The sequence below is a fragment of the Brassica napus genome, chromosome C6 (assembly GCF_020379485.1).
Source record: "Brassica napus cultivar Da-Ae chromosome C6, Da-Ae, whole genome shotgun sequence".
Taxonomy (NCBI): Eukaryota; Viridiplantae; Streptophyta; class Magnoliopsida; order Brassicales; family Brassicaceae; genus Brassica; species Brassica napus.
In genome coordinates, this window is record NC_063449.1 from 24467851 (window position 1) to 24491963 (window position 24113).

Here is a 24113-nt window from a genome sequence, read left to right on the forward strand (position 1 = left end):
ACTCATGTGTTTTCTTACTACACTTTTTCTATCTTCCTCTCAAGTTTTACACTTAATTGTATCTAAACCCTTGGTCACAAATTTTTCTCTTCCGTTTGTTGAGATTAGTTTTGCTTGCATGAATAGTGATTGCGTATTAGAAATTGATGACTTGGTTTCTTGAACTTGATACCTGCTATGCTACTAACTTGTAGCATGATCTATATTTTGCACTATGGAAATGGGAGCATCAGACTTGGGATGGAAGAAACCACGTGAGTAGCAACTCAATATATTTGGTGGGATGTAGTGTCAAAACATGTACACATACTTGCGAGAATGACACTTTATTGACAATTAGAGAGACAAAGATCATGGACTCATCACCGATAATAATCATTATCTAGGTGCTAAGAGCTTTGAATGTGGATGACTAAGTGATGTGGAGTAGGCAGATCCAAATGAAGATAGCATTGGACATTGGTGATAATGATGAGATGATTCAGATGACACCAAAACTACTATGTAAAGAACTCAAAGAGATGTTCATGAGAGCATCATTATCCCAGTCTTTAAGGGTGTATCTTAGCTTAATTGGAATTAAAAATAAAATAAAAAATACATTAATAAGAAGATACGTCTCTAAATCAAGGAAAGCAAGGGACGTCTCTTGTGGACAGGTGTCCAAAAATGAGTGCGGAGGAGAGGTTTGGTGTTTCAACGCTTTCGGTTCCTCTCTCTCCCGATTCCTCTCCTCTTTCGGCTTCTCTTCGCAAGTCATCTTGACTCTCCCTTACAGATTCCGAATCAGCAGCCATGGAAGAGATAACAGACGGAGTGAACAACATGAACTTGGCCGTTGATTCCCAGAAGAAGAACCGGATTCAAGTTTCCAACACCAAGAAACCATTGTTCTTCTACGTCAACCTCGCCAAGGTACACACTTTTCTATTTATTTCTGGAATCAACGATCTGTTTCGATCGAGGAGATCATTGTCTGACTCTTATCCATCAAAAGGTTCAATCTTTCTGGAAATTTCTATACTTTAGCTGTCTTGTGAGAATCACAAAGGTGTAAGCTTTGATTGGTGTGTTGATTACTTATGTTATAGGATCTGTAAACGGCTATTTTCAGAGATTGTGCAACTGGGTTTTGTTTTTGACTTTTGTAGAAGTCGGTGGAACCAGATGGTGAATCATATCGGATTACCTGGAAGAAAAACGTTTGCAGAACAAGTTGAGATTTTGTCTCAAAGGTATTGCCCTGACATAGCTGAAGACAGAGAAGATTTTGACAACAGACCTTTTGATCCTGAAGATTAATCAAGTCTAGTAAGAGAGTTTCTTGTTCCTTTTTTGTGTTCTACTTTAAGGTCAACTTATGTTTTGTTAGCTTGAAAAACTATGTTAAGGTTTTTGATCGTGTTCATCTTTTTTTTTTCTTTGTGCATTAATGTTTATCAATCATAAGAATATCTAGTGGATATATCCATAAATTATTTGTGTTCTAGATATGTCGCAAGAGTCCAGCATTGATGTTGCAGTAAAAGGATATATGAGTTACGTTACTTGTACTTTGCTTGGCTTGGAATACAGCTAATCGTCTTCTATTAAAAGGCATCTTCTAGTTCAAATTCTATCTATTGGTTACAGGTCCTGAGGTTTGAGTAACCTTTGAATCTTGCTGATCGTTGAAAAAGAGAAGTGGGATAAAGATCTTTAAAAACAGATTGGGTTTCTGCTTTTGTCCATAAACAAACAATAAACCAAGCAAAGAAGTTGTATTATTGATAAGATAAGTGGATAGTATAAATGACTAAACAAATGAACTTTTCGTGAGATATCAAAATTTGATTCTTTGTTTTTTTGGTCTTGCAGATTGAAATTACGCTTGGAAAGTCAGAGAAGTTTGATGGGCTAATGACTGCAGCCAATGAAGAAAAGGAAGAGCAGCAGAAGCTCGGGTACAGAGCTGAACATAGCTTACTCCTTATCTCTGATGCCTTTGTGTTTACTCATCCTCAAACTCAAGTAGTGTCTCCTCCCCTTTTCTCATCTCACTCACACACTCTCTCTCGTTGCAGAACCTTCTCCTTCCATCTCTCTGGTTAATTGATTTCATTACTTGGTTCTTTATAATAAGTCCTTTTAAGTGACAGTTCTGAAATTTCTCACTCTTGCTTCTTCATTGCCATAGATTCAATCATGCATCTGTTACTCCTCTTCACTTGTTTTGGATAAGCTCTAAATTTTCATCTTATAGAAACTTCTACCTCTATGATCATTTTAATAAATTTTTTTTCTAAAAACCCTTAAATAAGGGACTTGCAATGGAAGATATAAAAATTGAAAGTTTTTAACTAAGTTTCTTAACCAAATTTACAACTTAAATAATATTAAAAATTAATTAAGAGACACTTAAAGATCTGAGATACAAGTGAGAGAGAAGAAGAAAAAGAGAAAGGTGCGGCAAATTGAAAAAGAAAAGGTGTTAATTTTTGTATATGTTGTTTTTTTGGTATCATTTTTGGCACACTATATAAGATAAAAACAGATAATTAATTAATGGACACTAAGATGAAAACTTCTAGAATTGTTTCTCTTGTTGATCATCGATGTTGGTGGCAAACAAACATATCTCATAATATCATGCCAAGTAGACTTATTTTAGGCTAATAATAATGACCAACATGCTAGGCCCATGAAATACACGTGTATGGTTATGATTCGTCACTAAAAAGGCGGCCACGTCTTTCGCCTTGGATATTTGTCTGTTGACCTTTCTTACGCTATAAAAATGTCAGTTCCATCCTCGTCATGTCTTCTCAAAGAGTGTATCTGTACCTCCGAATGATTGACTGATCAGCTCAAACATCTCTGCAATTCTTACGAGTAGATTTGGCATTTCTTTTGCCGGGTAGCTCTTCGGTTATAAGGGTTTCGAAGAGCCTAAATAGAAGATATAATGCGGCTGAGCTCCGATCTACTCCTCTCTTTGGTTCCTTCGTTGACTTTCTATCATTCTTCTAATCGTTTGAAACCTCTTGAAAAGAGTGATTGGCGTGGTAATCTTAGTTAATCTTTCCCTCCCTTCTCGTTTTTTTTTCTTCTTTCTCCTAGATCCCTTTGTTTCATATCCGCCTTCCTCTGGTTCTAACGGTTTTCTTAAGCTCGGTTTAGAAGCTAATCCGTTCTTTCGGTGTTTCTTGATCTGCGACGCACGAGGTATTTATTTATTTACGTTTATGAATCTTTTTCTTGGATACTTTTTTATAGTTTTCTAGTCATGTAGATTAGGTTAATTCACTGATGTAACTTTGATTTTGTTCATGGCAGTTACTGTTTTTGCGATAATTGGATATGAGCTCAGTATGTGGTGCGTTGGATTACAAAGATGCAGAGTCTCACCTTAAGAGCACTTCTGCTTCTAGTTCCAATAAATGTTGTAATAATGGCTCTGGTAATGGATCTGACGATGCTCAAGAGTCTGATGGGGATGATAGTGGTGGTTATACACACCAATATGTGAATGAAGAGTCCAAAGACATCACCAAACCCATTCTCAAGTCTTCGGATGATGATGACGACAAGAACCTTGCCACCGCTGAGAGTGTGAGTTAACCACCCTACGCTACTAACGAAACTGGTTGCTGTTTTTAATTGGTTAGTGAACTCGTCAATAACTACTTAATTCTCCAAAAAAAATCAATATTTCAGACTTGGTAAAGAGTTTCGTTTCATAGACTTTGGCTTGTGGTTGGATATAATCAGTTAACTAGTTATATATTATTTTTATGCATTATCTGTTATGTTGGTTGCTTCTGACTTGTGTTTCTCATACTCCCAAACAACAGATGATTGCTGCGGTAACCATCATCCCAGCCATAAAAGGCAGCCGAGAGAAGCATGGCAAGTCCCTGGAGAAGCTGAGCGTGTCATGGGCTGAAGATGTGTATGATCCTCCACCCTCCCTTGTATCTCACACGCGGAGCAAGAAACATCAACCGCAGAAATCAAAGAGCAGAGATAGCTTGAAGAAGAATGGAAAGAAGGGACAAAAGGGGAGCAGCAATTCTTCATCTTCATCATCCCGTGGCAGCAAAGACAAGAAATCTTCTTCTTCTCGCAGCAAACACAGTCGTGATAATAAGTTCGGATGGGCCACACAAACGTCTATTGTAGCCGCATCTTCTTGAATTGTCTGTGGCTTGAACAACGCACGTGCGTCTTCCTTACTCCTTGTCGCCTCTCTCTCTCTTGTTTATATATAAATAAAAAGCTATGGTGTGAAAACTTCTTGAATTGTTTCTCTTGTTACAAGAGTTACCACTAGTTTTGTGAACCTTGTGATGTTGTCGGATTTCAAGTTTAAAAACTATCGTTATCATTTTGATAAGTGACTGTATAGTTTGAGAAAAGGTTGAATCTGCTTAGCCGGGTCCTAGTAGTTTGCCACTTGCCACTTACATCATTGTTTTCCTTGTCACTTGCATTTGAAGCCAAACCATCAGGAGTCTTTTAATTGCATATGTAAACTAATATGTAAGCAAATCTCAGCATCTATATAGATGCAAAGAAAGAGATCATGAAAAACTTCCCGAAGATTCATAATTACTGTTATTTATATGTAGAATACTCTTTCTACAAATCTTACCACTTTAACCATTAAGGTAAAGTTCAAGTAGCTACATCATACATTTGCATCTCCATCAGTACTTAAAGAAGACTCATTAACAATTTTGGAAACTGTAATCTCCTCAACATGAGCTTTGTTGTGTTGTTGAACCACAAGGACTGATGGGATGACATGGTTGTTCGAAGAGGCAAGCACATCCCCGATAGGGCCTAACTCGGGATGTTCGGCCTGACGCTCAGCTAACGCAGCCACCTCCACGGACGGTGACCTCCCTCTTCCAACCACTATAAGGTCAAAGTCTTGACTTTGTCCTATTGACAGTATTTCTTCAATTGTGTTGTTTGGTTCCTTCTCTTTGTATTCCACCAGATCTTTCCATTTGCTCATGAAATCTTCTAATGCTCCTTCGTCTAATTCCTATTTTTTCAACAACAAAAATAAATTAATACAGATTAAAATCTTTGCACATGGACATTCAAATGTCTAATCGGGTTCAGTTTGGGTTCAGTCGGGTTTGGTTTTGTTCATTTGTATAGACAAGTCGAGACTTTCTAAAATACCATAATAAGCAAAAACAGAGTTAAACCTTTTCTTTTTCTGGATCCACGTTGGTTGTCAAGAATGCATAATTCTTCTCCTTGCATTTAGACGGTGCCGGATGTAACGTGATGGTGTTACTCCTCAACGTTTCCCCAACCAAAAACCTCATAATGGTAACTTTAACGGCCGGATGCTCAGCCATCCTCCCGCCGAGCTCTAAAGCCTCACGGTCATCAGGCCCACCAAAGAAAATCACACAAACCCTTTCAACGACATTCGACCCATCAAGACTCGAACTTTGGGACTCAATAGACCCAAGCCCACGGTCAACAAGAACCGCCACCGAACACGGTGCATTCTTCAAAACCCTCTGGTTAACTAATCTCCAACCATGACCAACGTTTTCCGGTACGTTCCCATCTCCTCCGTCTTGGTGGTGGCCATGACCATGATCAACGTTCCATCGTCTGTGGAAAGGTAAAATGATCAGTGTGACCCTCTTGGTCTCTGCCATGAGGCAAATGTCTTCGTGCATTGTAGGTAAAGGAGAAACTGCTGTAATAGGCCGGACAGCGACTCTGCCCAGTTGACGATAGGCTTGGAAGCCTCGTATAACGCTGCTGTGGCACTCGTCGTGACGGTAGCGGTTGACGAAAGGAAAACCGTTTTTCTGGGCTCTTCGCACCATTATGATTGACGAGGATCGTTCCGTTAGTTCCACAAGGTGCATGACAAACAGTTTTAGCTTCAGTATCTGCCAAAATAAGTACCATATTAACCAAGATTAGTACCCCTCCAATAAGAAAACTATATACTATGTGTAGGGCCGGTCATGGACTTATCGAGATGAAACATTCGACTACAATACTCAAAATATTAGTGGTTAATATGTATATAACATTTGGCTTCAAATGATTGAAAATAATGTTTAATAATTTTCTCAAACCACATAATATAAATGATAAATATGCATAAAGCCTCATAATTTGTCTTTTTACAACATCAATATTAACTTTGATTCAAAATTTGAAGAATCTTTAGGTACTTTAAAATAGTAGTCTTGGTATAGAAAAGGAAAACACATATATATCATGCATCGTATTCGTACATATCTTAGGGTATCCAAGTCCTAAGTAAATGTATCACGCATGTCAACTAGAATCTCGGTTATTTTGTGCAACTCTAAAGTAAACATTTTACGTAGAACATATCAATATATCATTATAGTTATGTCTACGCATTAGGTCATCCATAGATTTGTATGTAGATTGTAAACAGGAAGAGACATAAAGGTAAATAACCTTGGTGGTTCGGATGGACACGATGAGAGAGATGAGGGATGAGACATTGGCTGGACCATGGAGGCAGGCAAGGATGCGAAGCTCTTCCTTAGAGGAGTGTTCGCTCGCCGACAAGTCCTTTAGTTTGCGGTGGATTCCACGTGCCGGTCTGTAAATGGCCATTGCACTCGGCGTCGTAATGAACGTTGTGAAGAGTGCCATTAGCACCAGTATCGCAAACGTCTCATCGTTTAGCACCTAGTTAAACACAACCCCACGCACGTACGGTTAATCAATAACCACATAGTAATAGTCATATTAATGGGTAATCATTATTGTTCCATTCTGTCGCTTTTTTATTTCTTTTGTGGTGCAAATCGAAGAAGATAAATAAGTATAATTTGTGGTGCCGAAAGTGGAACTGTACGAGGTGATTGATTACGTAAACATTGTCCCAATCGAAAAGGTGACTGATTACGTAACATAGGCCCAATCGAAAAAGCTAATTTCATGTATCAGCCCATTTTTTTGCTAACTTGTAAATTTTATATAATGAGTTAGATTTTATACTTGCCAAAAAAAAAAAAAAAAAAGAGTTAGATTTTATACAAAAAGGGAAATCTAGAGGATTTGTCCCCCCCCCGGTAAAAATTTAAAACATACATCAGCCCTTAATTTGACGGTTTTCATATTATTAATTAATCACCCACTAAAATGAGAAACGAAACAACCAATGGTATTACTCGGCTGTGGTTCTGTGGTTCCGTGGATTTGTAAACTTAATCATTTACTAAAGTCTAAAGCTACTCGAATTCAAGAAGAAAATGTTAAAACGTAGTCAGAGGGAGGGCCTAGATAATATATGAACGTGTACTTTTTATTATATGTTGTTTACATGTATGCTATTTAATTAACTACACTAGTATTTATTATCTTTCGTTACACTTATTTTTTTGGGAAAAATAACTTTTTGTAACATGTAGCACTAAATTCATTAATATGCATCAGAAAAGCAAAGAAAACATGAAATTGCATACATGTTATCTTACATGAAAACCTTTTTCTAGTGGTGAAACAAAAAGATTCTCGGAATAACAAAATGTTTGCCAATTTTACCGATAATAAGCCTGGACTATTATTGATTTTGTTCTTTACCAAATTTCATAAGAAATGTTTTTGTTATGTAGTTCCTTAAAATGAAAAGAAAAGTAAGGAACTATATGTAACAATTATTCTTCAAAGGTGATCATCCTTAAATATAATTCTACTATTAATTATTAATATATACTACTATATAAATAAACACAAGAACTCAACTGTTATATTCTTTTCCACCTTTTCACCTAAAATTCATCAACTGTCACGAGTAAAAGGAAAAAATATACTTATAAATAAATATTAAGTAACTATATAATTTAGTATTAAATTAAACTGTAAACATACGATAAATGATTCAGTGTCAATCCAATTCTCATAATGTTTCTTAAATAACCAATAAACAAAAAAAACAGAAAATGTAAAAGAAAAAAGAAAAAAAAATTATTCTTTAACAGTAATAATGATTTTAACCGCTTTAATTTTTAAAATAAAAGTTCATAGTGAAAAAAATATTTTCAAATAATAATAATAAAGAGAGATGATATGCACTTAATTTAAATGGTAGACTATTGTTTTTTTGTTGTCCAAAAAAAAAGTATCCCGAACGATTCCTAAAAAACCAGTCCACAAGATAAACGTTTTTTTTTTTTTGAAAATTCACAAGATAAACGTTGGATAAGACCGAACCCGTTTCAGACATGTAGCTAAAACAATAACCTAAAATTAATATATCTACACAGTTAAAACAATTATCTAGATAAGAATAAATGAATAGTTGATAAAAAAAGATTAGAATAAATGAATATACTGATCGTGTTTTGTTTTATATGCAGATATGCTGTCCCCATTAAAAACATGATCGTATACCTTTAATAGTTAACGATGACTAGAGGACCCAAATGTCCAAATGATGTTAAACTAGGTTATATATAGTTTTGTAGTTCTTATACTATTTTTATATAACTACAGAAAAACAAGAACCTTAAAAACTCAAAAAAAGAAACTACTTATAGAATATTTGAATATTAGAGGCAAAGAAATCTAACCTTTTTCTCCTTGCCTATATTGAGCACAATGAGCTCCACCAAACCTTTCGTGTTCATCAAGAAACCTAAAGTCAAAGCCTCTCTTGCCGGAATTTTAACCATAACCGCCACAGCAAAAGTTCCGACGATTTTCCCGACGCAAGCCGTAACCACGACAAGACCCAACATCCCCCACGACACAGCTCCTCTGATTTTTGCCACGTCAGTTTTCAGCCCACTCGTCGCAAAATAAAGCGGTAAGAGTAAACCGGACACAAAATCCTCAATCCGTTCAATCAATCTCTGACCAAACTCTCCATCTTTCGGTATAGTCAAACCGAACACAAAGGCTCCGAAAATCGAGTGAATACCGATTAAATCTGTCGCTAAACCGGAAACCATAACTCCAGCTAACGTCAAACACACGTAAGACTCCCGTACGGCACCGTTTTCAGGAGATGCGCGTTTAGCGATCCATTTCATTACGGGTCGGATCACAACCAACATGAAAACCACAAACCCTACACCTGATAGCAAAACCCAAACAGACACCAACGGACTCTTCTTCTCTCCACCGCTCTCACCGCCGTTTCCCGCCAACGCAACCGCTAAAGCGAGCAAAATCCACGCAGCTACATCGTTGAAAGCGGCTGCAGCCATCGCGGTTTCTCCTATCTGTGTCGTCAAAAGCTTCAGCTCTGCTAAGATACGTGCGAGCACGGGGAAAGCTGTGATGGAGAGAGCGACTCCCATGAAAACGATAAACTCCACGAATCCAGGTCTATCTGCGGCGGTGTAGAGAGTGTTGCGGATCACGAAGGAGACTCCTACGCCGGCGAGAAACGGGAGTGTGATTCCGGCGGCTGCGATTCCGAAAGCACGTTTTCCGCTTCGACGTATGGATGACAAGTCGAGCTCGAGACCGACGAGGAAGAGGAAGAAGAGGAGTCCTATGCTCGCGACGGACTCGAGTATCGGCATACTCCATTCTGGGAATATACGGTCCATATACGCCGGGTCTCTACCTAGAGCAGACGGTCCTAACAAGATCCCTCCCTTCAAAAAAATGAAACAGTGCAAGAAGATGTTAGTAAGTTCGTAAATAACGGGAAGATGACAAAATCAGTGCTTATGAGGTCATAAACATTTTTAAGTTAAATCTTAGTTAAAAAAATTCAACAATTTGAATAAACTATGTATAATATCTCTTTAAAATTTGGGAGCCAAAAAAACGAATGTATATTAGTGTTTGTTAGTGTAGTTATTACGTACGACAATCTCGGCGATGACTTTTGGTTGGCGGAGAGGTTTGAAGAGGACGGCGAGGGAGCGACTGACGGCGACAATTAATGCCGTTTGGACGATGAGTAACGGAAAGGCAAAGTTCAAGGGATTGTCGCCTTGCCATGCTCCGTTAGAAGAGGTTTTCACGGAGGTTATGTTAAAGGCCATATGTATTCTCAAAGGCTATATCTGGAACATGTGATATAGGTCAAGTGACAACAAGGTTTTGTGACGAAATTTATAGGCAAGCGGTTATAATCATTTTTGGTTTGAAGATTTGAAAAAGGTAATGATGTTGCTGCTTGTAAGTGGCTAATAATAAGTGCGTCTATCTGCATCTCTCACTTGTGGCTTGTATTATCCAGGTGTACAGTAATGCTTAAACAGTATATATGTACTCATCCAACATACTGTGGTTGAAGTCTCTTATTTATTTATTTTTAGTGACTTTCAAATTTCTCTTTTTAAGTCGGCAATAGAATTGGTAATGGCTAACTAACTACGTATGCACTAGATATCTAGTAATTTGTTTACACATGTAATATGATGGTACAATAGTAAAGTAATGCATGTTAATAAATACGATTGTATCATCATATTATCTGCAGAATACAAAATTTTATAAAACATAGAAATGTCAATAATTTTTAAATTAAAAATTAAAAACTAATTTAGAATAATTTTTCTAAAACGTTATCTATTGAAAAATGGAGGGACTATTATTGTGTCTGATACATGTTATTTCTTGCGCAAAAAAAAAACGTTTATATTTATGCTGCCTGCCACGACATTAAAATTTGCAAATTTATAGGTATCTTAAACTCTATTTATACCTAATTAACGAATTCTTGACATGTTACAACATCGAACGAAGCTCATCTCATGTGAGTCGCACGTGGGACGCGAAACATCGGCGTTCACATATGCTACGTCGGCGTGGATGGGCTTTAGCAAGTGCAACCAGGTAACACGTATACACTTCTCAGATTTACAATCCTTTTCAATATAGTTTTGGCAATATTTTCAATAGATAGAGCTCTGTTGATTTGTCCAAGAATTGGCATCTCTATATGCTGCGTTTTTACGACTTTCCTAACTTTAATTAGTTTATCAAATTATGGTTTTCAACTGATAGTCACGTTTGAAATAAGCATAGCTGTGTTAAGACTGTAGTATGTAGAAGCCATATGTAGAGTTTCATAAACCTAATGGTGGCAAAACAAATTTTGAACATGTAGAAAGAATAAGATGTAAAAGTAGTGGACTATCTCAAAGATGCGATAAACTAACTAATCACACTTTAGTTCAACCCATTTTCATCTTTTAACTTGTTTATGTTTTGTTGTGAAGTATATCTTTTTTCCCACTCATAAACCACAAACAATTTCGGATAATATACGGTATAATTAAGTCGGCAATATATTACTAAAGTTATTAGACAATTATCCCATTCAAATTATTTTATTTATACAAGTTAAATGATATTAATATTACACTCTGATTGGCAAACAAAATGACTAAACTGCTGAAGAGATTATAACTTTTGAATTCTGTAAATCGTTGGTTCAACCAATAATTTGTAATATCACTTTTCTAATGCTACTATAAAATAAAAATTTTATGTTAAATTATTGTTTCAACAAACAGAATATATATCTGACTCCAGGTTTTCTTTCCGTGACTTCAAACTCGAGAAAAGTAAATGGATACGATAGGTCACTTGCCAAGAGATATCAATGTTGATCTAGAAACATGTAATTTGATACCAATTAAGGTCTCTCTTCATATCAAAGAGAATTTGTTCAAGAACAAATTAAGAACACACTAGAACACACTTTTCTTTTGGGTAGTTATGACTACCTCTTTTTAGGGTTTTCATTGATTTAAATAGAAAAGATATTGGAGTCATTAACTCCTACAAAACAGGAATAATGGAAACATGGAGTCACAACTCCTAACAAAAGATAATGTGAAACAAAGTGGGGAACTATTCCCTAAAGAATAGTTCTATTATTTGAATAAGTAAAACCAAAGAACTGGAGAAGCCACGTGATTACCTTGTGACATCCTATCAATACTCCGACCGTCGAAAGAACCTTGTCCTCAAGGTTCGTGTTGAAGGCGAATAGAGGAGAACTTGACTTTAATTTCTTCTCTTCCTCCCATGTTGATTCCTCTAGTCGTAGCTTTTGTTCACGAACTATAATCTCCACGACCTACTAACTGATAGACAAATTTTTTTTGTTTTTTGAATAACAAAGAAATATGAGATTTTTTTTTTTTTTGAAAATTGAAAAACAATGGAAGATTACAGATTTTAATCTATACAAAAGAAAGGATGCTGAACTTGATCAACAAACCCGAAAAGAAGAAAATGGTGAAAAGAAAAATCGCTGGATAGATCTCGATGATCGTTGATTCCGAAGAATGACCGCTCGTCGAGGATTCTTGATAACCGTTGATTCACGAAGAATACCGATAACAAAGAAGATGAAAAATATAAAGTTTTTGATACCACAAAGTGGTCCGGATCAAAAACATAACATGCTCTGATACCACTGATAGGTTCCTTGCCGAGAGATATCAATGTTGATCTAGAAACAGGTGATTTGATACCAATTAAAGTCTCTCTTCAAATCAAAGAGAATTCACTACAAGAAAACAGCAAGGATACTGAGGGAAAAAATCGTCGGAATTTCGTCGGAATAACGTTATTCCGACGACATACCGACGAAACAAGTCCTCGGAAATAATTCCTCGGAATTTCTTCTTTCCTCGGAAATCCCTCGGAATTTTCTGACGGAATTCTGAGGAAACAAATTTCCGAGGAAATTCCGAGGATCACTAGTTTGTCGGAAATCTCCTCGGAATATACCGAGGGAGAACTTCGTCGGGATATTTTCTCGGAAGTTCATCGATCGATGCGTTTTTGGACATATATCCATCGATCGATCCGTTTATAAAAAAACGTTCGGAATATACCGAGGGACATCTTCCTCGGAATATTCCGAGGAACATGTCCCTCGGTATATTCCGAGGAACATGTCCCTCGGTATTTTCCGAGGAAAGGTGTCCCTCGGTATATTCTGAGGAAGATGTCCCTCGGTATATTCCGAACGTTTTTTATAAACAGATCGATCGATGGATATATGTCCAAAAACGCATCGATCGATCGAGTAAAAAATATAATTAATTTCCTCATAATGTAAAAATATTAATTTTTTTAAAAAAATAAAATTTTTGAAATTTAAATTCGAAAATATAAAATTAAAATTAAAATTGAAATCATATTAATTAATATTCAAAGTTTCACAAATAAAAATAAAACATTCCGAGTTTTTGAAAAAAAAAAACTACGGGTCTGGCACGTCTGGGAACACCTCGTTCGGGTACATCCTCTGCATCATCTCCATCATTTGCTGGTTCAGCCTCCTCTGTGCCTCATAGCCCGCCTGTTGAGCCGCCATCTGGGTCTCCAACAAATATATGCGATCATCCTTGTCCTTCAACTGAGCCGTAAGTACTTCTGGATCAACAAAGGGCGGTGGTGCAGAAGAAGGAGGAACCGACCGGGTGCGACGACCCAAACCGACCAAACGTCCCTTCTTCTTTGGAACCGACTGAATAGAAAATAGTCAAATTTACAAATTTAAACCAAGAAATAAATGAATTGAACTTTAAAAAAAAAGAACTTACGGATTCAACGATTTCGTTGATTCGAAACCGGGACAAGTTGGTCGAAGCCGTCGAAGCGTCATCCTCGGTTTGAAGCTGAGACACTTCGTCTACCACCTGAGTTTGGACCAGTTCGACCACGTCCCTCACAAGACCGTCATCAATCTGGTCGGTCTTCTTGTTGGTATACGCCCTCCTCATTAGGGCGAGATCATCAACCGGCTCGCCATCATTTTCTTCCGCCTTGAAAAAAAACATAAATTAAAGAAACATTAGAAATTAGAAGAAATGCACAATAAATTAAAATTCTGAAACTCAAATAATTGAAGAAAAAGCGGTTGAACTTACCATGCGATCTCCCAGAGTGACAATAGATTGAGCACCCAAGTTATGCTTGTAGATGTCCTTCCCTTTACGGTCGCTCCTGCGGTTGGTGGAGTTGGTGGAAGAAGTTTCTTTCGTCTCTTCCTTATCCCAATGCGCACACAACTCCTTCCAGACCGTGTCGTTCATCGACTTTGAGACCTTTTAATAAAAAAAAAAGAGAAAATAGTTTAATAAATTAAAAAATAGTTTAATAAATTAAAAAATTGTTTAATAAATTAAATCGACCCTTATTGATTTCCCACTTATTCTTCCACTCGTGGATCTGCTTCCCATAGTTGTCCATAACTTTATGGACGAAGTGGTGATAGATAAAGAGCGTCTCATCGGAATTCCAGTTTAACTCTTGCTGAAAAAAAAACACAATTAGTAGAAAATTTATATTAAAGATTAAAAATATAAGTAAAAAATTAGAATACTTACCGCAAACTGACGAAACCACAGAACCTGCTTGTCGGTAGGGAAGTGAGTGAAAGTCGGATGTCCCCTGTCGAGGGCCGAGTACATCATACGGTTGATCCATGCGCTGATCCCGTTCCCGGATCGGTTGAACCTAATAAAAAGAACAAACGGTTAATAATGAATCCAAATTTAAAGAAAAAAATGTTTAATTACCATGTTTGACCCCGTCCATGTGGATACGGAGTGAGATACGGAAGATGGTCACGACCGGGCTGTTGAACCAACTCCGCAACACTCATCACTCCCGGAGGACCCGGAGGAGCAGGAGCGGATGCAGCAGCGGGAGCGAGAGGAGCAGGAGCGGGTGCAGCAGAGTGAGATGTATGGTTGGAGCTGTAGGGCGAAAGGGAATCCTGAAAATGGTTGGAATCCCGAGACTGGCTCCCCGTACCGCCACGACCACGACGATGTCGAGGCCGGGTCTGATTATCATGAGACCTGTAAATTAGAAAAATATATTTAATAAATACAGAAATATATAAATTAATTTTTTTAAAAAAAAAAATCTCAAATAATTTAATCACAAAAAAAATTTATAGATATTAAAAATATTTAATAAATATATAAAAATAGTTCTAATAAACAAAAAATAGTTTTAATAAATAAAAAAATAGTTTAATAATTACAAAAAATAGTTTTAATAATATATATATATATATATATATTAAAAATATTTTTAAATCCCAAATAATAGTTTTTAATCACAAAAAAAGTTTTATATATATTAAAAAATGTTTTGTAAAATCCAAAAAATCGAATTTATGTACAAATTTTTTTTTGTAAAATCCAAAAAATCGAATTTATATAGAAAAATCATTTTTAAAAATACAAAAATCGATTTTATATACAAAAATCGATTTTATAAATACAAAAAAAAAAAAAAAAAATTATAAAAAAATTCTAAATCAATTCAACAAAACAAATTATTCAACCAAATCACAATTCTAAACCTATTATACAACCAAATCACAATCCTAACCAATCACCCTAACAAAAATCTATCAAAACTACACAAAAACCTAACAAATAAAACCTAAGAGAGTGGGATAGGGTCCTTACATGATTTGTGTAAGAGAAGGGGGAGATCGCCGGAGATATCGTCGGATTTCAGGGGGGCATCGCCGGAGAGAAGAGAGGAGTCGCGCAGAGGAAGAAGAAAGAAATGGGGAAGAAGAAGGGGCTCGTGGTTATAAAACCTAGGGTCCGACGGACATTATCCGTCGGAATTCTAATTTCAATTTTCGCGAAATATTTGCCCGGTAAAATGAAAATATTCCGATGACATTCCGACGGATAGTAAAATATCCGTCGAAATTTCCTCGGAATATTCCGAGGAAATATCGAGGAACTAGTGTTTGGGGTTTCAAAACATCAATTTTTTTTGCCGTATTTTATTTCTTATACAATTGTAATGCATACCATTGAGGATTCTTTGTATAGATGAGCATAAACCATGAAATAACAAATTTCAAAACTAATTGAAAGTATTCCCTTTACCGTTCATTAAAAGGTATAAGTGTTTCTCTTATGTTGTGGGATTTCGTTCATACAATCGGAAAAGTGTTAATTATACGGTAAGGAACAAATTTTTGACTTCATAATGAACGTAAGACACTTAATAAGGGTTATATAGGTGTTATTCAAACCGGAAAACGTTGTTTTCGGTTTAAAAACCCTATTTCCTCAGAATTTCCTCGGATTATTCCGAGAGAATTCCGAGGAAACCCTTTTCTTCCTCGGAATTCCGTCGGAATATTCCGAGAAAATTCCGAGGAACTAGTGTTTGGGGTTTCAATACGTCAATTTTTTTTTTCTAAACGGATCGATCGATGTATATATATATCCAAAAACGCATCGATCGATCACTAAGATGGACCAAAGCGTAACAATGTGATCGATCGATTAGATTATCCCATCGATCGATCGAGAATCTCAAGCGTTCCTCGGAATGTCCTCGGAAAATCTCGTACGTTTTTTTATAAACGGATCGATCGATGTATATATATCCAAAAACGCATCTATCGATCAATAAGATGGACCAAAGCGTAACAATGTGATCGATTGATTAGATTATCCCATCGATCGATCGAGAATCTCAAGCGTTCCTCGGAATGTCCTCGGAAAATCTCGTACGTTTTTTTATAAACGGATCGATCGATGTATATATATCCAAAAACGCATCGATCGATCACTAAGATGGACCAAAGCGTAACAATGTGATCGATCGATTAGATTATCCCGTTCGCCTCTATCATCATGCCGAGCAGGTCTTCTGTTTTTGGTCTGAACTTCTGCTGGAAAGTAGTACTCGGCAAAGTTTGAAGTTTCTTCATTGATCATCTGTGCGACTATAGAACCTTCCACCCTATTTAAATTTTTCACCATCTTCTTCAAATGGAACATATACCGCTCATACAGATACATCCATCTATACTGCACAGAACCACCAAGTTCCAATTCTCTTACCAGGTGAATAACAAGATGCTCCATAACATCAAAAAATGAGGGAGGAAATATCTTCTCAAGGTTGCACTGAATCACGGCTATGTTAGTCTTCAAATTTTCAATACCTTCAAGAGTCACTGATCTCGTGCATAAATCGCGGAAGAAACCACTTAGCCCTGCAATCGCTTCATGAACATTTCGTGCTAATAGTTCCTTGAAGGCGAACGGAAGGAGGCGCTGCATCATTACATGACAATCGTGGCTTTTCAAGCCAGTAAACTTTCCTTTCTTTCTGTCGATAAAGTTACGCAAATTTGATGCGTAACCGTCTGGAAATTCCACATCGTTTGAAATCCAATCAAAGAACGCATCTTTTCCCTCTGCATCAAGTCGGTATATGGGAAAAGGAGCCCTACCATTCTCATCAACATGAAGTTTTGAACGAGCGCATATATCGACTAAATCCAGTCTTGACTTCAAATTATCCTTTGTTTTACCTTGAACATTAAGGATCGTGTTCATGAGAATGTCAAAAAAGTTCTTCTCAATATGCATGACATCTAAATTATGCCTTAGCAGATGATCCTCCCAGTATGGCAAATCCCAGAAAATACTTTTTTTGTGCCAGTTATGTAGTTCTCCAACAGCATCTACTGGAAAACACTCATGTCCACCGACGTCTGGCGTCCTTTCTGCACCAAAATCTCTTAGTTGTATCTTCAAATCTTTCCCACAAATTTTCGGAGGTGGACTGTCAAACACCCTCTTGTTCTTCGTAAACAAATTCCTACTCCTACGATATGGATGATCAGGTGGTAGGAATCTTCTGTGACAGTCAAACCAACACGTTTTCCTTCCGTGTTTTAGTTGGAAAGCATCAGTGTTATCTTGACAATATGGACATGATAGCCTTCCATGCGTTGTCCATCCAGACAACATACCATATGCTGGAAAATCAGTTATTGTCCACATTAGTACTGCCCGCATTTGAAAGTTTTCTTTACACGAAACATCGTATGTTTCAGCACCTTGAGCCCATAGTTGTTGCAACTCATATATTAGTGGCTGAAGAAACACATCAAGTGATCTCTTAGGATGCTCTGGTCCGGGAACGAGAATCGAGAGAAACAAAAACTCTCGTCGCAAGCACAAGTTTGGGGGTAGGTTGTATGGTGTAAGAATGACGGGCCATAGAGAATACTGTCTTCCACTCTTGCCAAACGGACTGAAACCATCAGTACATAATCCAAAGTAGACATTTCTTCTCTCATACGCAAAGTCGGGATACTTTGATTGGAAATGCTTCCACGCTTTTGCATCTGAAGGATGTCTGATCTCACCATCTGTTGAGTGCTCCGCATGCCATCTCATTGGTTGCGCTGTGCGTTCAGACAGATACAACCTCTGCAACCTTTCCGTCAAAGGTAAATACCACATCCTTTTATATGGCACTAGAACTCTTCCACTCGTATCTTTATAACGAGGCTTTCCACAAAATTTGCATGTAACACGCTGTTCATCCGCCCTCCAATAAATCATGCAGCTGTCGCTGCATACATCTATTACCTGATACGATAAACCAAGACCAGCTACGAGTTTCTGAACCTCGTAGTATGAACCAGGAGCTACATTATCCTCGGGTAGAATACCTTTTACAAAATCAGCAATCGCATCCACACAGTCTTCAGCCAAATTATAATCTATTTTAATGCCCATCAATCTTGTAGCAGATGATAAAGCTGAATGACCATCTCTGCAACCTTCGTACAATGGTTGCTTTCCAGCATCCAACATATCATAAAATCTCCTAGCTTGTGCATTGGGTAAATCTTCCCCTCTAAAATGATCATTTACCATCTGCTCAGTACCTACACCATAATCTACATCCGTTCTAATTGGTTCTTCTAATCTAACCGCTGGCTGAGGTTCGCTAGTACTACCATGTTCATAATCAGTTTCCCCATGATGATACCAAATTTTGTAACTTCGTGTAAACCCACTCAAATATAGATGAGTCCAAACATCCCATTCTTTAATAACCTTTCTATTTTTACAATTAGAGCAAGAACATCTTAACATACCTGTTTTTGCTTCCGGTTGTTGGTGAACTAACCCCATGAATTCGGTTATATCTCGTTGGTATTCTTCCGTAAGCAATCTCGTGTTCAGATCCAAATGAGGTCGATCGATCCAAGAACGAAAATAATTTGAAGAAGACATATTTTTTATGAATCAAATTCGTGCGTAAATAGAGTAAGAGGGAAGATGAAGATATGGAGTGAATGAAGAGGAAGAGGAGTGTTTGTATTTATAGTTTAAATCCTGCCGACAGACCGAGGAAATTCCGACGCCAACGGCTAGTTCGTCGGAATTTCCTCGGAATTTTGTAAAATCCCCCAACGACTCTCCAACGGCTATAATATTTTCTTGGAATTCATCGGTTTTTTCCGAGGAACACATATTTCCTCTGAATTTCCTCGAAATATTCCGACGGATTGATATTTCCTCGGAATTCCGTCGGTATATTCCGAGGAAATTCCGAGGAAACCAAATTTTGTGTTTCCTCGGAATTTCCTCGGAAATTCCTCGGGATATTCCGAGGATTTCATTTTCCGTCGGAATGTCTGTCAGAATATCGCTGTTTTCTTGTAGTGATTTGTTCAAGAACAAATTAAGAACACACTAAAACACACTTTTCTTTTGGGTAGTTATGACTACCTCTTTTTAGGGTTTTCATTGATTTAAATAGAAAAGATATTGGAGTCATTAACTCTTACAAAACATGAATAATGAAAACGTGGAGTCACAACTCCTAACAAAAGATAACGTGAAACAAAGTGGGGAACTATTCCCTAAACAATAGTTCTATTATTTGAATAAGTAAAACCAAAGAACTGGAGAAGCCACGTGATTGCCTTAGGATAGCATAAACTAAAAACTATCAAAAATTAGTCATACGTGCAAAGACTATCAATTTAATATTACTTGTTATCTGCCATAGTGGCCATATCTTTGGAAGTGTTAAGTAAACACTTAGATTATTATTTTTCTAAGAAAATGTTAAACATACAACTTTAAAAAAGCCTCAATAATCACATAATAGTGGGAGAATTCACGATAAAATAAATAAACAATAAAAAATCAAATCACGTGGCGATCGTTTTTCCATGAAATAGTTTTGGACTTTTCATGAGGGGAATAGCCAAAAGTGCCAAACAAGTGATCCTCCAAATTTTTAGGAACAATTTGTTCAAAGCATCGTAAGTTTGCTCTCACCATACGTTTTTTTATTAAACTTTCTGTGCATTATAGTAAATTTTAATGGATTGCACAAAAAAAAAAACGGCCGAACAGAATCAAAGTTTCAGGATGGGCTTGGTCCAGAGCTTTTACATCAATTTAGAATTAGACAAATTTAAGATTAACCCAAAATGAGCTAAACAGAATTAAACGGGTTATATAAAAACCCTAACAAACCGGTGAAACAGAAACCATCACCACTAAGACCATGATTAACCCGGAGTTATTCTTAACTTCCTCTAAAAACTCCATCATAAGAACTTCGGGTCAATCTCCTTACTTAACCCCGTTAAGGAGATTGCCACGTCAAGCTCTGACGACCCATAAAACCGTTTTCAAAAAAGAAACTGGAACATAAAACAATTGAGGCATAACACTAAACAACGAGAAGAAGTAGAGCAGAACATAAAAGCTTTTTGTCTGCAGTCGAACATATAGCCTACACCAGTCACCACAACTATCACCAACGGAGCGAGACAAGACACTACCGCACTGGAAAAACGAATGAAAACAAAGTCACTTATTCCATGAAATATAATGCAACTATATTTGCGTCCATTGTCTGCATTTTTCGTATATTGTTCTATCTATCTTTGCATTTTTATGTGTTTATCTTTCCATCTATAGCATTTGTATATTATGTGTTTCAAAAAAAGAGAAAAAACATTTGTATATTATATTCCTCTTCACACGTAACATTTGTGTTTACATTTAAAATCAACGTACATGTTTTCATATATTTGTGTTTACTTAGCATTTTGTGTTTGAATTCGCTTCTTGTATTGCATATTACGTACTACTGGCTTTTTAGCGGTTCCCAAGAATCTAACAAATGGCTATATATTGAGGGTTCACACTGAAATAGATTATCTGTTCTAAAGTAAAAGTGACAAAAAAACTTTAGAACATGATAAAGATCCATATCAATGATAAATTTGTTATATTTGGAAGGTTCGAAACGACAAACTATTTACAAAAATTAATAAAGATCTATTATTAGATATGAGGAAGGAGAATGTCAAACCTAGCATAAGAGGAATTCTGGAGAGATAGTAGAACCAGATTAAGCTTACAAAATATTTGTATGGTTAATAAGTTTTGAAGTTCAAAATCACAATTCAGTGGTGCTTATGGATGAGCTTGGAAAATTTTTTAGGGGAAAGCCAGCTTTTAGGAACCTTGAACTAGAAGAAAAAACTTTCTGCCATTACATGCAAAAGTAAAGCACTCATATGTACGATGGAAAGATTGTTAGGACTTGATATAGTTAATTCAAAATTTAGGAGCGAGGTCAAGTTTTTCAACAGAATTAAGGGAGTTAAAAAACACTAAAACAAAGATTTCATGATTTGAAATTGATGTATCATTCTTACCAAAATTTCATAAGCGAATTCATTAGCTAAGACCACTAAAGAATTTATAGGATTTATGTTTTGTTGATTGTTTTATTCCGATTTGGTTATTTAAATTACTTCTAGTTTGAGTAATATAATAATCGTTTATGTAAAAAAAAAAACATTTGTTTTGCGTTTACATGTACATTTTAAGATTACCGTACCTAGACCCTCAACCCATTTAATTTTCGGGAGTCCAAACTCCAAAATTTATTTTTCTATATATGAAAAAGCATTTGCATTTTAACTTTATACCGTAACTATATACCAACTGACCCTGGAGAAAACACTCCTCACATGGAAACGAGAATTAATACTTTTGTATTGGTTTCTATCAACTTAACTTGTAATAAGTCATCTGGCTGTTCGTGTCATCGAAACCTTTAGTGAACAAGAATATAATGCCCCTGCTAGTTTTAGAAAGACAACGACTTCGATCGACATCAACGGGGCACACGTCAACCACTGCATTTGGAAGAATGAAATTGTCTGTGAAACATCGTTTTATTTCCATTTAGAATTGGAATCTTATTTCCAGATACAATGATTCTTGCAACGTAAACATTTTGCACCACTGCTTTTGGCTTTGTTGATTCATGGATGAGAAAATCAGGAATGACGATTTAGATAAAAGTAAGTTTCAGTGGCTACAGTATAAGTACAGGGAATAGTCTTAGGCAGAGGGTCCATCATTAGAAAATTTGACTTGAAGACGAATAATTGAGAAACTCATCATACTATACACTCAATAGTGGCATTGATGGTTATAGTTAGTGCAGTTAGCATTATAACTATGGTGAAATCTGGAAGAAGGAAGAATAAAAACGGTGAAAGTATGCATAGTTGTTTTCTCAAACGGACGAGAGAGTCATCATGTTGGGCCATGACAGGGTTATCGGCTATAGCACAAACATCCCTACAGTAGCTTACCGTAACATCCATAGTTATAACCAAAAGAGTGTTTATAAAACTAGAGTCTAGACTGATCCGATGATAAGAACAGATCTGACTATCAACCGGTGATATAATCGGTTTAGATCTTCAAGTTACTGAACGGAATAAAACCACTAAAATTATAAAAAAGATCTACGAACCAGATAAACAAAAAATTAATTAATATTTCCAATGTTTTCTATTTAAAATTTTATATCATGTTTACTATTATTATTTTTAAGTTTATATATTCAAAATCAATATTTGTCAAATTTGGTAATTAGGTTCAACCGATTAAACTAGATTGACCTATAATCCAAACTAAACTTTGATCCGGGCAGATGCATTTTTTCAAAAATATGTTCCTATTTGTTTTTCATGTCAATATTTTATATTGTATCTGTGTCATTATATAATTAATTATATTTTATATGTACCATATAGAGTTGGGTAAAAATATGAATCCGAAGAATCAAACCAAACCCGATCCAAATAAGTATCATTAAATCCGAACCGGAATTGATTAAATATCCGAATGGATTTCAATATTTTGGTATTTAAAGAACCAAAACTGAATCCAATCCGAACCAAAGTATTTCGGATACCCGAATGTATCTGAAATAAATTTATATACTTGAAAACACCAAATTTATATACTTGAAAACACCAAATTTATATACCCAAATATATTAATTATTTTTAGATTTGATATTTATTAAGAAACATCCAATATATATAATACTATTAAGTTGTCCAAAATACTTGAAAATACATACAAATAGTCAAAAGTAAATATCTAAAATAGTTAAATTATACTCAAAACACCAAAATAATTAAAATATTTATTGATTCTCTATCCATATATTCAAACCAAACCAATTTATATGTCAAGTTTAAGTATTTTGACATATGTTATTCAAATTTATATGTAATTTTTATTTTGTTTATAGATTTTGAGAAATTTAAATGGGTTATCCGTTCCTGAGCCAAACCCGCAAAGATTTAAACCGAATCCGAATCAAAATTTAGAAATACCCGAATGTGGCTGAAATCTTTAACCCGAAACCAGATTAGACCCAAACCAAATCTGAATGGATGTCTGCATATAAATAATCATATAATTAATAGTATATTTTATGTACCATCATATAAATAATCACATATCTTATATTTTTTAATTTGAAATATAAAAGCCATAATTTAAGTTGATGTTTGAAATTGAGTTTTTTCTTGTATTTTTTTTATATATATTGAAAAACACTTTTTATAATGGTTATTAAAAAATATTCTAGTAAAAATCAATTTTTGAATATATGTATATTTTTGAATCAAATTTTGATATAAATCAATTTTAGATTATTATTTTGATTTGAAATATGTATATAAAGTTTAAATTTTGTTTTATGATTATTTTAGATAAAATATGTTTTTAAGTAATTAGATTCGGCCATTTTCGTATATTTTAAAGTTAGCACAGATAAATAGTTTCTCATAATACAATGAAATTTCAATTTTTTTTAATAATTATATAAACCTATTACTTGTTTTTTAATGTTTTCAAATAATATTATAATTTTTTATACCGTTATCCGTATTTCTAAACAATTCTTAAAAGTACATCTACTCTGGTGAAATAGATGTTTAGCCAGTCTTGTGTACCAAGATGATGAGTTGATGA

At 35.7% G+C, this 24113-nt stretch overlaps 2 protein-coding genes across 2 annotated transcripts; one reads left to right on the forward strand and one right to left on the reverse strand.

Moving 5' to 3' along the window:
* Positions 1 to 2771: 2771 nt before the first annotated feature.
* Positions 2772 to 4375, forward strand: LOC106406507. The gene is made up of 3 exons (XM_013847187.3): positions 2772 to 3204; positions 3316 to 3591; positions 3834 to 4375. Exons 2-3 carry the CDS (start codon positions 3340 to 3342, stop codon positions 4173 to 4175), a joined length of 594 nt encoding a protein of 197 aa, XP_013702641.2. The 5' UTR covers positions 2772 to 3204; positions 3316 to 3339; the 3' UTR covers positions 4176 to 4375.
* A 206-nt stretch (positions 4376 to 4581) lies between these two features.
* LOC106406506 (cation/H(+) antiporter 20-like) lies at positions 4582 to 10062 on the reverse strand. The gene is made up of 5 exons (XM_013847186.3): positions 9831 to 10062; positions 8580 to 9614; positions 6457 to 6693; positions 5202 to 5909; positions 4582 to 5032 (listed from the first exon to the last, which is right to left on the reverse strand). Exons 1-5 carry the CDS (start codon positions 10008 to 10010, stop codon positions 4670 to 4672), a joined length of 2523 nt encoding a protein of 840 aa, XP_013702640.2. The 5' UTR covers positions 10011 to 10062; the 3' UTR covers positions 4582 to 4669.
* Positions 10063 to 24113: the final 14051 nt, after the last annotated feature.